Source organism: Phoenix dactylifera, chromosome 2, assembly GCF_051530095.1.
Source record: "Phoenix dactylifera cultivar Ajwa chromosome 2, Ajwa_hap1_PhDact_Kaust_v1.1, whole genome shotgun sequence".
Classification (NCBI taxonomy): domain Eukaryota; kingdom Viridiplantae; phylum Streptophyta; class Magnoliopsida; order Arecales; family Arecaceae; genus Phoenix; species Phoenix dactylifera.
In genome coordinates, this window is record NC_143191.1 from 27,394,807 (window position 1) to 27,411,754 (window position 16,948).

The 16,948-nt window shown below is 36.9% G+C and overlaps 1 protein-coding gene across 6 annotated transcripts; it reads right to left on the bottom strand.

The window, feature by feature from the left end:
- Nucleotides 1-1,432: 1,432 nt before the first annotated feature.
- Nucleotides 1,433-14,754, bottom strand: LOC120103714 (protein cornichon homolog 2-like). Of its 6 annotated transcripts, XR_015975232.1 has the most exons (6): nucleotides 14,537-14,754; nucleotides 10,071-10,252; nucleotides 5,904-6,026; nucleotides 4,768-4,846; nucleotides 1,780-1,869; nucleotides 1,433-1,653 (listed from the first exon to the last, which is right to left on the bottom strand). XR_015975232.1 is itself a non-coding variant. In XM_088715754.1 (5 exons), exons 1-4 carry the CDS (start codon nucleotides 14,609-14,611, stop codon nucleotides 4,777-4,779), a joined length of 450 nt encoding a protein of 149 aa, XP_088571880.1. In that variant the 5' UTR covers nucleotides 14,612-14,754; the 3' UTR covers nucleotides 1,433-1,869; nucleotides 4,768-4,776. The 6 variants fall into 6 exon arrangements, 5 of the variants coding, with proteins under 5 accessions (XP_088571880.1, XP_088571881.1, XP_038972095.1 ...); XM_088715754.1 differs by having other exon boundaries at nucleotides 1,433-1,869; XM_088715755.2 differs by lacking the exons at nucleotides 1,433-1,653; nucleotides 1,780-1,869 and adding an exon at nucleotides 1,967-1,985.
- Nucleotides 14,755-16,948: the final 2,194 nt, after the last annotated feature.

The window sequence follows — 16,948 nt, forward strand, 5'->3', positions numbered from 1 at the left end:
GAATCTAATCTTCAGCACGTTACATGGTTTTAAATAACTCCCTCAACCCTAGGCAAGAAATATTACACCTTCAATCACAGCCCAACTAAACTAATAATAAGCTCACTTTTCAATTCAGAAAAAGTCTGGACCTTTCATGACTAGCCAACAAGATAAGTGCCCATGGGAGCGGTTATTGCGCAACCTGAGCATTTAAACCCACGACGTGTGTGGATGGTTATTGCTCATTGAGCAATTAAAATGCATGCCCGCCGTCCAAGGGCAGCCAGAGGATCTCTAGGTTTGCTTATTTTAAATTTTTATATTGATACTTTTTTACTATTTTTTTAAATCCTCACTATTTTTTAAAATTTTTATCTGGTTTAGGCATCAAAGAATCCTATATTTGACAAAATTCGGTGACCTTTGACGTTCTCTCTCTTGCTTTTAGGTCGGTCTCTTAGCCCAATCATAGCTAACCACTTGCCATCTCATCCGATCTCTCCAACTTGGAGCTTGTCCGATCTCTTCAGCTCAAATGTTGGTGGCAACAAACCCCTCGTACCAGGACACCTTTGAATTTTTCTTTTACAAATTTTTATTACAGCTGATAAATAACATCTATAATTGCAAATTGCGGCTGGTGTAAATAAATTCACGATGTTCAAACGAGCAAGGTGTTTGTTTGGGCTCGACCAAGCTCAGTCTAGCTCTACCGTGGTCAAGCGAGCTACGAAACGAACCAAAGTCTCTAGAGCCTAGTCTCTATTTTGAGCTAGCTGTGAAACTCTGACTTGGGCAGGAATGGACTTCGAAGAGAGTAAAGCTTCAATCGAGCCCATGAATATATATATATATATATATTCCTCTGGGAGAACGGGAGGAAAGACCAAAGAAATTGAGGATGTTACCGTCTTTTCCTCCCTAGCTCTCTTTAAGTCCAAAGAAATTGAGGATGTTACCGTCTTGGACTTTAATCTTGAAACTCTCATGATGAGAGGAGGGTTTTAACTAGAGAATGAGCACCTGTGATTGGTGTGGTGCACCTGTGATTGGTGTGGTGTTCCTATAAATCCGACAAGAATGAGCACCTGCGATTGGTGCGGTGCACCACTATATGGTGCACATCATGCAAGATATAATTTCTCCTATGATTGTTATAGCATGAAATAGATCAACGAGCTTGTTTATATTGTCATAGCTTGAAATAGAGCAACGAGCTTGCCATTAAACGTGCTCGAGCTATTTACAAACCTACCTTCTTCATAAGCTTTTTCCTCCTTTTCTTTTATCATGGGGTAGAATTCCTGATGAGCAATGAAATGCTGTTATTACCATACAAATCACTAGATATTTGATATTCTGCATTATTTTGCTTTTTTGAAATATATTCATGAACGAAAACCTATAGCTAACCTGAATTGTTCCCACGAAAGATATTGTTAGATTTCACTTTCTAACCCATAAATCGAATCCCATTTGCAGAAGGGTTTTGAGGACTACCTCTATGTATAACCCCCGGTACAAAATCAAATTATGCTGTGCTGTTTACCTTATATTTGTACAAGCAGATTGCCGGAATGGTTCAAACTTCAAAACAACAGACTTTCTTCGAAGGATTCATCTCCCTTCATGCGAATCCACCATTAAATCACATGATGGATGCTTCGAGACCTATGTAAACAGATGAATGAAAAATTTTGAAATGCTTTGAGAGTTGTGCAGTGTGATCCGTACAGAAGCTATCCCTCCAAAAGAGCTAGTGTAGCTCAAGGTGAATGTCTAAGTAAGATCATGTACCTGCCCATCTGTTCCTGTCCCCATGGCACGGCCTGCAATAATCTCAGCAATTCATTGCCTCATTGCCAAGTCTGGCCTTCATCGGACCCGCTTGGCCATTGGCGAGCAGAAGCAGCACAGGGGAAAAGGAAATTTGAGATTGATGTGCAAAATTATAGCACCAACATGAATCTAGGCTTTGCTGTTTGCCATTTTCTTTAACATGACTTTGATATGGACCGAAAATTGAAGAAACGAGAAGTCAATGAGCAACTTCTTGAACAACTTTCATGGTGAAATAAACTCTCACTTTTCACCGGTTTGAAGATGAAACAGAAACAGAGTGGCTAATGATTAACAATTACTATCAAAATGTGCAAAATTCTAATCCTTAAAATAAAGAAATTAGATAGTAATTTTGTATAAGAATGCATTAGATGCCACATCAAGTAATTGATCAGTCATTGGTTTTGGTTGATTCCATGGATTGTGTACAGAACAACTTTCAACACCACAAGTGATGGCTTCAATAGTCACATACTAGATTTCTGCAAATGAGGATCGGATAAAGCATGAAGTCCTGCAGAATGGTAATCAAACTTTATGATTTTACTACTATCATAACAAGAGGAAGATGAGGAAAGGAGCGAACAAGAGGAAGATGGTAATTCAAGAGACACCTTAGTTCAAACATTTATGACTAATTTACAATATCTAAGAAGGCACATTGTGGTATCGGTTCGATTTTCAAATAAGATCAATTTTTCAAAGCACAAAGATTGAAATCACTAAAAGCAATCACTTCATGTTTAGGCCATTCAGTGAAGAAAACTCATCCTGCAGTCATCCTTGGAGTTCGGATAAGAGGCAACAGTTTTTCTTTCATTTCTGCACATTACATTATCTCTTATTACCTTTTCAGATAACATAGTGCCTTAGAATCAATGTACAAAGCTCTGGAACCTTCTATCTCTAGATATGAAGTCATGTAGAAATGAACATTTTAAGTACATTTTTTATGTGTTCATGCTTGCCCTATATGCTAAAATGCACGGTGAGTGACGCAAGCATTTATGCATATGATCTTCTAGAGGTGTTACAACATATGTCGGTCAAAAGTCAGTTTTGGTACCTTCAAACAAGGGATCAAGAAAAATAATATCTCCTAGTTGAAAAACCATTTATTCTCCGGCCACTAAATAAATGGGTAAGAAGTCTCCAAAATTCTGAGGTGCCATGGAAAATGTAGGTGGTAATCCATGGATGGAACATTGAGTCATATGCATCGCCATGAATTTAAGCACCTGTTTATGCGTAGGAGAAGTTAGAGGTCCAAAGTGCGAGGTTTGCATAACATAGTCAAGGATGTTGAGTTGAGTTTACAGTAAAAGAGGAAAACCAAAGCTGAAACGTGTCTTGAAAGAGGTTGGTAGCGACAACAAAGAACAAAGTACGAAACATTGCTACACAAGATCTGTACTAGTGTCTAACAGAGCGCACAGCTCGAGTAACGGAAATCCTCAATTCAGGCTTAAGGTAGGGAAAAGAGGGGGAGGCCAACAAAGAAATGGAAGAAATTGGTGTAACGTGCTTAAAAAATAGCTTAAGACACCTTTTCAACTCAAAAGCTTTTAAGCTTGGAAGGGAACAAATGCAAAAGTAGGATCCATTACTCTGAGCAAATTGATGAGAATAAACTTTGCCATTGATAATTATATCTCTACATAATACTAGTTGGGAAAACCGATTCACCATTCATTTACTTAGCAGTTTGGTAATATTAGTAACTGTTTTATTATTTTCTTCAATATAACATCATGTTTCCTGGCAAGAACCATTTTCTTATTGAGGACCATCAGGGGATATGCTTGTGAGTAGACATGTTCATGGGCTGGGTTAGGCCGGTTTTGGGTCGGGCTTTGTCCAAATACTAAAACAATTTATTTAGGCCCAGGGCCCAACCTAGCCCGGCCTTCAGATCTACTTTCCAGGCCCAAGCCCAGCACCTACTTGGGCTTCGGCCAAGCCTCAGGTTTCCTAAATATTTTCATTAAAAAATGCTAAAAATACCTTAAAAGCTAAATATGAACAATCAAATATTTTAATAGCAATTTCAAAACTCAAGGTACTCTTAAGATTCTAGATCTTATCCAAATAAACTTACATATCAACAAAATCTATGGTTTAAATATAAAAACCTAGTCTTTAAAAAATTCTGGGCCGGGCTTGGGCCCGAGCCTGGCCTGCTTAATAAATGGGTTTATTTTCTAGGCATGGCTCAGCCCACCAGGCCTAAAATCTTGGCCCAAGCTTGCCCAAAAGTCTTCAAGCTTGCACAGGCTGAGCAGGATGCTCGACCCATGAATAGGTTTGCTTGTGAGATGCCTTTTTTTATTAAAAAAAAAAGTTACAACTTCAAAACACAATAAAGTTTAAAAGTTTTGTATTTATTCTCTAAAGTACCTTGTTATATAGTAGGGAGTTTAAGCCATCAAAACAAGTTTGAAGCTTTTCTTATTTAAATATTACTAAAAAAAAAATCCTAGCGTACCTCGTCAATTTAACTAGTGGTCAAATAACTTAATGTGAGCTTTTTGGCTTGTCAGACTCGTTTGTAATAGTTCGTGCAAATTTTCATTTTTTCCTAGTCCTTTTCATTCCATCTCACCAACAAAAAAGTAGGTTGGCTAGAATTTTATTTACATTAAGACATCAAGCAGAAAGGCTTAGAACCTGAAATAACATGCAGTCAAATATCATTAAGGATGGATAAGATTCAGCTCCACTGCACAGCAGCAAAGGCAGACTTCATTGGATGCTAGTGCAACATAGCCAGAATTTTGAGATGCATGCAAGAAGTACGGGAGCATTTGCAGAAAAACTTTAGGAGCAAGCCACTGGCAAACATGAGAATGTTCACGTGCACTACATGTACAATCCAAAAGAAACTTCCTTTCCATGCACAACCAAGGTAGCCAAATCCATAAAGAATGTCTAGAAGGTGAATACCTGACAATCTCAGCTCAGGAATGTTTCCAGAGAACCATCACCTTCATCCATAAGCAAGAGGACAGCAGACATCACGAGCCTGCAAAATATTTCAAAAGTCAACATATCAAGCTGATAACCAAACGAATGCCCGAACACGCCTTCTGTGACATGTAATTATAAGTGAAACCAGGAAAGATCTGAAGTTATCGGAACAAGAGAAAACACTATTACATGTACGAAGAAGTGAAACCTTGAATAGAACACAAAAGCACTCGTCTAATTATTATTATACACCAGAATACAAAGTACACCTTCTGAAATTTGTTTAGCACCCTGAGATTAAGATGAATGAGAACTGACCGGAGAAACAACAACGAATTCGTTACCTCATCAGAGTTACTTTCAAAAACATATTGCCAGCAAAGGCCCCTTACTGGAAAGAGAATCTCCTTGAAAGCATTCAAAGTCCTTAAAACCTTAGACGACCAGAAGCATAGGCTGGAATAGTGGAACTTAGGTACATTGTAATTTTGACAGGCGTGGGAAAGAAAAGCAGGTATGGGAGCACACATACAGTCAAACAATCATATTGACACCAACAACAATGTTGTAATATACTCGAAAAAATAAACTTCATATCCTTGCAAAATGCTAAACGACAAAATGCTTTAGAATAATCTTAAGGAAACGTCCACTACAATCACAAATCTAAGGTGTTAATTAGGACTCCAAGTGCACAAAAAATCTCACTTAAATAAAAAATATCTGCTTTTATATGAACTGATTTTGACAATAAGCAGTGCTAGTGACAAAACTAAATATGATGAAAAATGCCATGTGACCTACAAAGGGATGTAAAACATATCTTGGATTACTGCTTTAAGTTATTATCTTTTTTCATGGGGATCAATAAACAGCTGGTGACAATGAGTTTCACAAGGACTGTTTGACTTATTTTCTTTCTTCCCCTTAAACATCTATCTCCATCTTGTCCCCCATACTTTATTTTGCACTGAATGAAGTTACATGATTATGAAAACAATTTTAGTAATTACAGCAATTGATAGGAAACAACTGCATATGTCATGAGAAACAAAGCATATAACTTTATGGTGAATATAGAAGATAAGCAATCAGAACGAGTAAAAACAGACCTGTAAATGACTATCACAAATATGCTGAAGTAGATAGAGAGCTTGATTATTCTGTACTTCTTTTCTCCATGTAGTAATCTAAAGATCTCGGTAACATCTATAAGATGTCTTCTATTCATAAACCTGAAAAATGATTAAAAGAAGGAAAAAACACTGCAGTGTGAATACAAAAATTTACTGTGTAAGGAAGTCTGCAATCAAAGATACAAGATCAGCCTACATATTTATGATATCTGAGGGCCATCTTGCTTGTACAATAAGAAGAAAAGAAATCCCATATCGAATATTAACTGAATCTCCAAACAATATAAAATCCAGTTTCTCAACCAATACTCAAAATACTAGCCAGCCTAGACAAGTTTCAATCTTACTTTCTGGTGGCCCAAGTTTGAGTTAGACTAGGCTCAGCATCTTAGTGGTGGCTGGGTTTCAATAAATCTGTAGTAAATCAATGAGCCTTGATTTAAAAATATGTTGTAACATGTCAATTGCAGCTAGCATTATACATGCAATTGGTCTTGTCTTCAAATCAAGTTAAAACTGAGAGAAAAGGAAACCAGTTCCCTGACCCCATAAATAGAGATGGAATAAACTTTACATCAATGTCATGTAGGGGTGCAAATGGGTCGGGTAGGACCGGGTCATGAGTGACCCCGACCCAACCCGGTTCTTTTTTCGGTCCTAATTTTAAACCCAAACCCAACCCAATAGAAGATCGGGTTGGATTGGGTCGAGTCCACGGCTACAATTTTTGACCCAATGGGTCATTCGGGTTAGATTGGGTTCATGCATAACCCAGACACACCCCAAAAAATTTGGGTCCAGTTCAGGTCTAGATCGGGTCATGCTAGTGAATGCAACGATGACAAAAAAGAGAGAGTAAAGAGCATCATCTTATAATAGTTGTGGATATGTGAGGATATGATATAATGAGTAAATTCAGAAGAACCATGGCTTTCTTGAGGCTCTTGTGGGTTCACTAAGACAGGTCTTGCATGTCACAGGTCCTTCTAAGGATTTAAGATATAGTAGCCACATGTGTTTTCTTCTAAAAAAATAAATACATCAGAAGAACAGAGGAAGACAGAGGTAACTTGGTCTCACATTCACTGCCAAGCAATAAGTGCAGCTTTTTCGTGCAATAGATGGATAGATGGCTGAGGGATCCGATTATTTGTCCAATCACGCACACTCAGTGGGATTTAAAGTTAAATATTGTGGTCATTTCTAAGGAAACAGCCAATTGAATACCACATTTTAAGTCCTTAACTCATCCTCTTCCGTGTGGAGGGTGGCAAGATAGGCCAGAGGGCGGTTACTTGCGGCCAGACCAGCGAGACTAGCGTCCAAAAACCTACCATCTTGCAGTAGGGCCTCTCACTATTTCCAACGAGTCTTTGTCCATAAAGGAAGACATATAGAATTGTTGAATCGATGTGGGCATGCGGGCCCAAAATGGATAATCCGGGTTTGGGTTGAGTTGGATCGGGTCGTTGGGTAAACGATCCAAAATTGACCCAAAAATAAAAAGTCGAGTCGGGTCGAGATTCAATAAACCCAGACTCGATCCGAAAAATGAAACGGGTCCAATTTGAGACCCCGACTCAGCCCCATGGGTCCTTAAAAATAGGTCGGATCGGGTCTAAATGGGTCGGGTCGGGTCACAGGTCAACCCAATCCATTTGCAGCCTTAACATCATGTGATTGATACAGAGGCAGCTTTGTCTGTTGATGGAACTGAATACAGTTCTACGTACATAAACCCAAAAAATGACGTGTTGTTCTAAATGAACTTTAAGGCTACTGGTAGATACTCTAGATAAGCCTGACTTTCATTCGCTTCCAAAAGATCTCGTCAATTATACAGAACAAGCATGTGTCAAATGTCTAGAAAGCCCCTCTTATCATAATGATTTTATCTTCCTCTTCTAATGATTATGACCAATATGCAAATTTAAGCAGATCTTGTTGCTGATTTAAACAACTATTAAGAGTTAGTGTTCAGAAATGTCTATGAACCTCTATGTTGGATAGATTTATTGCCGAATACCATTTCAGAGCATAGTTTCAAGCACCAGCACATGCTCGTCTATGTTCTGCAGCAAATACCGAGCCAAGCTAGTAGCAACACAGGTTGGCATGGCATCAATAAATCTTGTTCAATATTTTTTAACTAAAAGGAGGCACTCAAGTCCTTTTTCTTTTGAGTTCCGCATGATGCATCCTGTGCCAACCACTTATCAGCACACCCCATGCCACCAGCACTTAAATCCTTGCTTAAAAGTACATGGCCCCTAATAGTTTGAAGCATAGTATTAAGACAAAAATGAGGGTGTAAAGTTCATTATATTCTTTTTCAATGCTTGCTCCATCAAAGGTTATAGCGATAGTATGCAGATCCAAATGGTAGGAATTAGGAAAGAATGTTTGAAGAGATAAAGGAACTGGAACAAGGGGAAACAAAACTAGGCTAGGCCTGTGACTAGGCGATTCACTCAAATACATAAAATTGGCTATCAAGAAACTTTCAGTCTGGTTGCTATATGTTAGCCCAACTTGCCACGATTTCGTGAACAGACCACAACTTCACCATGGATCCAACCAGATCAGCGAATGGGTTCGTTGGCCCAGTCTAAATTCAAAAAGAACTGAATTCAGGTCAGGCTAGACCTGGCCTGTTTGGTGATCTACCAGATTATGAATACTATTGTCATTCATAAATAATAATTGTGCTTCAATAACAATAGCAATGGTAATAACAATAATGGCAGAGCAAGCTTGCAAGCCCACCATAAAAAAGAAAATGGAGCTTAAAAATATCACATGGGCTAGATATGTCAATAGTTAGAAGCATATACGAAAATCAATGTCCTAAACATATTTCTATGATGCATTTTTAAGATCATTGAATCTAATTGAATATTCATCACCAATAATATTAATCTCTTTTTATTTTCCTTTTCCATTTGGAAATACAAACTAGAAACAATTGCATCAGCCTCCTTTTGTAGCAAAGTTGGTGAAACCGATACCAGGCACTATATCGGTTCTCCGGCAACACGAGGTATGGGCCGTGCCGAGCCTATATCGACGGAGGAGACGGTATGCAGACCGTAGGAAAGAGAAAAAGAGAGAGAAGGGAGAGAAAGGAAGGGAGACTCCGTGGCCAGTTTTTCTGTTTCAAACGAAACAGAGGTCCGGTTGCGGCCTTCGCCGGCCTCTCACCCTCTTCCTCCCTCCCCCGCTCGCTCTCTCTTTCCTTCTCTTTCTCTGACTCCGGCAATGGGTTTCGTTTCCGTTGCTAGAACTGTACCGGTGGCCCGCTGGTACTGATCAGAACAGCTGGAACCGCCTGGTTTGGGACGGTTCCGCCGATCCTGTTTTGTAGGATATAGACCCTACCAAAATTGTATCATGTTCCATACAGGATTTGTCCTTCCTCTGATGCCAACCAAGATAGGAGCATATATCACCTTTTCTTTCCATCTTACCAAGCCGCATTTTACATCTCAAACAACAGTGCATGATTTATGTGCATAAAAATGACAGACTAATATGAATTGATTGCATAAAACTCTTGCAAGTGATACTTCCGCCAAATTCACAAATAAGCTACAAGATCTTACTCTATATGAATTACTAAAGATATAAACACACATTGAGTACATTTTAACTGATTCAATCTTCAATATTATCGCTTTCGTCATTTTGTCACTTTTTGGTTATTTTCCACCCTGGTTAAACCATGGTCAACCATCATAATTTGACTCAATTAGCTAATTTTAATAGTGCAAGAAAAAGAAGGGAAAATGCTTGAGTAACCAAATATACAACCCAGATCATGGCACCAGGCATGTGTCAAAATTTTCACCCCTGCTTTATGTATAAATATTACATTCTGAGGGCCTGGCTGATGTTACGATGATGAAAAAGGTTCTGCCGCATCAGCTGTTATATATTTGGGTGCCTTAAACTGGTTTCCTTAGCAGTGGTTAATACAAATTCTTCAGTTTTAAAAATCTGTTTATTGTAGTGCTTAATCAGCAAAGCAACCATAAAATCTATGAATATGCTTATTAGCAGTTAATAAATATATACAAACATAACTAAGCACATCCTACAAGAAGTTTATTTCATATAACAGAAAAGGTAAGAGATAATGCTTACAGGTTTATATGGTAACAAGTAATTGGTGCCATTATCAGAAATGGAAACCAATGCCATGTTAGGAGGAAAGAAGCACATAAGATTCCTTGAACCAGAAACTCTGGAATGACAACAGCGTTGATGCGAGACGATAAATCATACGGGTTGATATAGTCAAACTCCAAATCAGACAAGTTAATAAGCTGGTTCCCAAGTATGAAAAACAAAATAAAGGTAGGTTAACAGGAGGAATGAGCCAATATTCAAAAATACTATAAAGTAGAGCAACGCACTCTTACCACCAATAATGAACACATACACAAAAAAAAATGGCATTAGAAAACCAGACAAAATGAATCCAACTATGCAGTATTCATGAACAAAAAGCAAAGTCAAGATTGTACCCATCCAGCTTCTTTAACTTATCAAATCAAGTGCTAGAGAGGTTTTAAGTGAAACCAGTGTGGAAACCGGACATTAATTACCAATCTCCACACTTATAACAGATTGTGTTAGAGAAAGACACACACACACACACACACACACACACACACACACACACACACAGAGAGAGATAGATAGAGAGAGAGAGAGAGAGACCAGCATGCGAACAGACATAAACTACCAAATTCTATGCTTACATCAAATTGTGTGTATAAGAGAGACTTATTGAAGCAAAGACACTGTGAAAACAAACTAGACTGCAGCAGAATCCCTAGCATCATTCCCAAAAGTTGGGAAAAAGCCTAGAAAAAAGACTAAACAAATGAAAATTGCTTCCTCTTGGTAAGACTTTTAGAAGATCCACCTTCATCGGAGGACCTCAAGCAGTTGTGGTTCTGTTTAATTCTATTTTACTCTTCATAAAAACGAAACAAGGTGGGCCCACCTTTTTGCTCAGAAACATGTTAATGATTCCTTTGGGGTTTAAGTAATTAATGATGGATACTTTTCAAAGCATGGTATGTGATCTTATGCTACTAAAGCTCCATGTCTCTTGTCTTTATTATATCAAATTATATAAGTTTCTTTTTCACAAGAAAAGATCAAGGCCATTGCAATTCCTAGAACTAGTTTCACCTAAAATGATCATGAGAGAAGGTTTTAATGCATAAACAATTCCATTTTTTGGCCTTTGATTTATTTAGAATTCTAACATATGTTAAGGCATAGTGATATTTTTCATGAGTTTATCGTCGGCATCTCTATGCCACTATACGCAGACATGATGCCATGTTTAGTTAAGCTTTGTAATGGTTTTGATAAATATAACAAGTTTCATTTAGTACCATTCCATTATAAAGTTTATTTGAGCTTATGATTATAATGCTCATAATGTTTAGAAGAAACAAGCTTATATCCGTTATCAGACAATTTTCAGAATATATCAAATAATATTAATTTAAACATGATAAATAATTCTAAAACTGACATATGATGATATCAATATTTTTTATTGACAATTTCGCATAAATTTGAATGTTCCAATCCAATTTTATGACAATGTTTTGCAAGATATGCTTGCTAGGAAGGTAGAAGGAAGGACATAAATCTCTTTTGTGATCAAATATGCATCATAATGTCACCAATTTGAATAAATAAATGAAGCTTGCACACAGATTCGGCAGCATGTTATCAATTAGTAGTTGATGTTCAAGATGAGAATTGATCATAATAGATTAGTGGTCATATGCTAAGGGCTCAATATTCCAATTTCTCAGAATCCACTTCTTATAGCACATCTGCTTCAGAGAGCAGATTCTTCCACCTTGGTTCCAACCTACTGTCCAAGATCTACCTCTAAGCATGACATCAGGAAGGTGATAAAAAGCATTACAAGAGAATACACCACAAAAAATCATTAAACCTAAGCATCCACAAACAACCGCATAGGAAAGGTTGCAGTTGGCGAACAATCTTCTAGAGGCATTAGTTGACAAGCCCCCTACTCCCAAGATCTCGCAATGGACAACCTCAAGACCAAGGAAACAAAAGCTTACTGGTTTAGCGAACAGGATTACATAAGATCTTGCGAACAACTCTATCCACAATTCAGGACACACATCAGTGGAAGCGATGAACAACAAAGAAAATCGTTTCACAAAAACATCTACGATGTGTAGGATAATGATTTCAAGGTGAAAATAGACTCTGATGCTGATGCGAACAATGCACAGCCTTGCGGGACTTTGGTCTAATTTTTGTTTATCTCTCGCAATAGTGTAATACAGCTTGGAAAAAGTAGCATATACCTACATCCTTAAATGAAAACGTTATGGGTACAACTATGAATAAAAAAATAATTAAAATGATTTCATTACATCCAAATTTCTTTAAAAAATAACACTCTAATATGCACATATGGAAGAGAAATAACAACCAAAACTTCACCATACATGTTGTTGAAATATTTAATCATGACTACATCCAGGACAAAGTCATCGAGCAGGTTCAAAGGAATGATAAAGCAGCAAAATTATATGTTGTGTCAAGTTGAGATTGGTTGCTAAGCTTCAGTCGTATTCTTTAAAGTTTTAGTGGAAGGAGGGTAAGGAACAAATTTAAATGATATCACCCCATTAATCAAGTATTTCAGATATGATAATATGGCCAAAAGTATGACAAACTCCAAGGGTCGGTGAACACGCTTCATGAAATTGGAGGGGTTAAAAGTTGTTTTGGTCTCTCAAATAGATATTGTTTACCAACATTTTTTGAATAACACATTAGTGATTTTGCTGTAGGGGCAAACAGGCATTCTTTGGTTGGATGATATGTATGCTCTAGTTAGTTTTTCCATTGATTCCTTTATATAGAAGCAGCACGCAAACAGTGAAAAGGAACACATGAAACCAATATCCTGATATTATTAAGATGTATTAAAGAATGCAATCAACTATAACTGATATCAAATTTTTTATGTCAAGAGTAGGGCTACAGGTGGATTTGATTAACCCACTTCCAACCTAGAACTGATCCAAAATTAATATGGTCCAACCCGAGCTGAAGTTATTTGGATTAGGCTCAGATTCAAAATTATAACCCATTTCAAATATGGATTGGATTTGGATCCTTAATTTCTCAATCCGAACACGAACTAACCCGTACCGATCCAAAAACTAGTATACTATATATTCAAATCCTCTTTGAATATAAGAAATTAGTCTTCTCCTCATAATATAATTTCTTAATAAATTATTTTGTTGATTATAATCATGAGTGGTTATCAATCAAATTCTATGTAGAATATGCTTTTGATAACATTTACATGTTTCTTTCCATTACTTTATTACATGATATGTTTATGATATAACTAGATAATCAATTTCTATATGTTTATTATGATTTGTATCTAGATTATTTGGGACCCAATTTGGCTCCAAAAATCTGATGGACTGAATAATATTAATATTAAATCTGATCCAACCAGAAATGAATTGGATTAGGTTTGGGTTTAATTTTTTAACCTGATTCAGATATGGATGGGGTATGGGTCTTGCTCATCTCCCGAACCAATACAACCTGCTTACAGCCCTAGATAAGAGCCACTTTTCATGTATACCAAGACCGAAGTGTGTATTAAAGTATAAAGATCTTTGTTTTCCATATGTGTGTCTCCTAACTTTTAGATCTTACTGAAGATTGGACTGAGGCACAGGAACTTCCCATGCTTCCATAAGTTCCATGTCTCGTGTCATTATATCCACCCAAAATCAAGAGACCCTCCACTCCAGCAGGGAAAAAAAAAGCAACAACCTTCCTCCCACCTTTTTGGATAATTCTCATAGGGAAAGGAAAATCGTGGGCATAAAATAAAAAATAAAAAATCTTCAATTATAGTTTCAAATTCCACGGATTCCTTTAGAAATTTGATGAATTTTAACAATGACCAATTTTGAAAATCAAAAAACATATATAAACCCAAATTATCATGCTCTTGCAGCAAACACACACTCAAAAGAATTCCATCCATTGCAATTTTTCAAAAAAAGGAACTCAATCCAAAACTTTTTTTAAAAAACAAAAAGGACATAGAACAAGACGAAAAGAGGAAGAGATAGAGACTCTGTTTGCATCTTAACGACTGCAAAATTATTTTGGAGATTATATTTAAAGTACAGCGTCTTCATATTATCTCCAGTAAGGGAATGCCCTCGCATTGTTACTAAGACAATCAATATCAATTTTTTTAGTACACTCGTTTAGATCTCAAGAAACTCCACTAAACAGCATAAAAGGAGGAGACTTTCCCGCGAATCACTCACCATAAAACAAACTTCCACTTCCATTGCCAGATACTATAAATTGAAAGAACGATTCCTCCACACCCTCGAAAACACCAAACTTTCCCAAAATAAGACGGAAGTTCAAACGTTTTCAAATATTTCCGCGAGAGATTGAGATGTAAAGAGGTCAATAAGAGTTCGAATAGTAGGATTTACGCTTCTAGTCTGGAACTGAGAGCTAGAGTTTGGTTTGGAGGTTACCTGGTACGCGGTCAGGGCGATGAGAGAGATCACAGAAGCGAAGGCGTAGAGCCAGAGGAGCAGCTCCCAGGCCATGGAGTTTTCGGGGATTCTCTCCACTTTAGCGCAGAGGCGGAGGTCGCATGGAACCCGTCCGGGTTTTGAGAGTCCCCGGCAAGGCGAGGAAGCCGAAGGAGGGTTTGGGCAAGGGTAAGCTGGAACTTTTAAAACATAAATTAGGAATAATGTTTATAGAACTGGGAGGCTGATTTAAAGCTAAAGGCGGAATTGATGGACGGCTAGGATAGCGAACAACAAAATATTATAATTAATAATTTAGCCGGGTCAAATCAAAGTATAAAAATAATCGTAAAGTAGGGTCCAAGAACTTTTCCCTGCCATCAAGACGCAACCCTAAAAAAGAGCTAACCCTGGTTCCTTGAGTTGATCTAGTACCTTGCTTTTAGTTTTTATGCTGGTCTCATGTAATATATGTTTTGTGCTCGAACGGGGCATCATGACCATGACCATGACCAAGATCAAGGCCAATATCGACTATTTGGATCAGTTTTGTGAACCCTAGATCTCTCTAATTATTCTTATCTACAAAACTATGTCATATTATAAACTAATTCATGCCCATCCATGCTATCACCTTCCATATTTTAAAATATCAAGCTCAATACCGATTCGGCAAGAATTCTGTGTTTATAAAAAGAGGCTTAGCATATCATATAGGTAGACTCTACTTTGACTCTTCTTTTTAATTCATTATTCAGATTTTTTTTTCCTTTGTTATTTTTCAAAATCCCTTTTGCTGGCTTAAGCATCAAAGAGTCCCTCCCTGTTCTATTCTTCCTTATGTGTGAAGATTGATACTCTCCTAACTTTCAAATCAAGTTAGGAGAGTGGAAGAACATGCGCAAAAAGAAGGGTGCCATCAAGCATAGAAGAATAGAAGGGAGGCATCCTCCTAATTTAGAGGGGGATCTTGGGGATCGCATTCTTATTTTAAGCAATATATGTATTTTTTAAAATATTTAATAATTAGAGTATAATTGAATTTTTCAGCCAATTTATCAAGTTGATGACTCAATATTTATGTCTCAACTTAGCATAAATTGACTCACTAGCACCCGTAGTAAGGTCAATTATCATTGTATCTATTACTACTAATTTTTCTGAGTATGGGCAGAGTCTCGCATATAATTTTGGCTCCAAAAATCTAGAAACTAATAGAAAATGTATTTAACAAGTTCTCCTATTACCCAATAAATTCATAACCTAAGCTTTCAACAACCAATATTACAAGTATGACATGGTTGATGTCAAATTTCTATGTGTTTTGCACTTTTCTGAGACACTAAGCCATGCCTACAAGTCCTCTTTCACATGTCAGCTAATTGGTCTTAGATAAAGGGAGCCACTATTGCAATATTAGTGTCATTGTTCTTTTATTTTGTCACATGTTAATATTATTCTCGCCCTACATGTTTCACTTTTTTTCAAGCAACAAACAAACAAACAAAAAAAAACTCATGATGTGGATGGAATCACGAGGGTCTCAACCATATGCTTCCCCACCTCTAACTTTAGTATGTACGGCTATTCATGATTTTGTATGTTGGAATGATCTATATAATCGAACAAAGAAACAAGATTATTTGAAGATATAATGCTCTTGGTCTCAACCTCGAAAAACATCGGATGTGATCTCCGCTTCTTATTGGTTTCTCTCCCTAAGAATGTGTAAATCAAATAATATTTCACAAAACTTTCTTTTAAATATACAGATAATACTTTATGTGTTGGATTTGTACGAGAGAACAGTTTGCCAAAAAGTCCTCAAAAAATATAACTACAGATAAATCTATTTTTCTAAAACTATATAACATAACAATTTACTGAAAATCCCCCAAAATAATATTATTGTAGAATAGACTCTAATATGATTGCAGTTAAATCTTTGCAGCGAAAAGAAGGTACTTTCTGGGTTAGTGGATAAAAATCCATTATGTTAATGGATTAAACAACTTAAATAGATGTAGATCTGATTTAATCTTTTAAGGGTTGGGTTTAAAAGATATTGGATATAACTTAAAATATGATTCAACAAGTTTATGATATGATAAGGCGTTTTATGATTCATTAAGCCTTTCCCATCTCCTCCTCATATGAAATAGAGTAAGAGGCAAGAGATTGTGTGTGCCGTATTTTCTCTTTTCCCCTCATGGGTGCAGCCAACCATGACCCCATCGGCCGTATAATGAGAAAGATGAAAACCCTAACCCTAAAAGGTAAAGATGAACTCTACCCACAATTTCCTTTCTCTGTTTTATCTATCTCTTATGCTCAAAAATTATAATGTTGTTTCCACATCCAAAATTTGCCATATCTTCCAATTAATATTGAAATAATCTGCCTAGCTCTGAT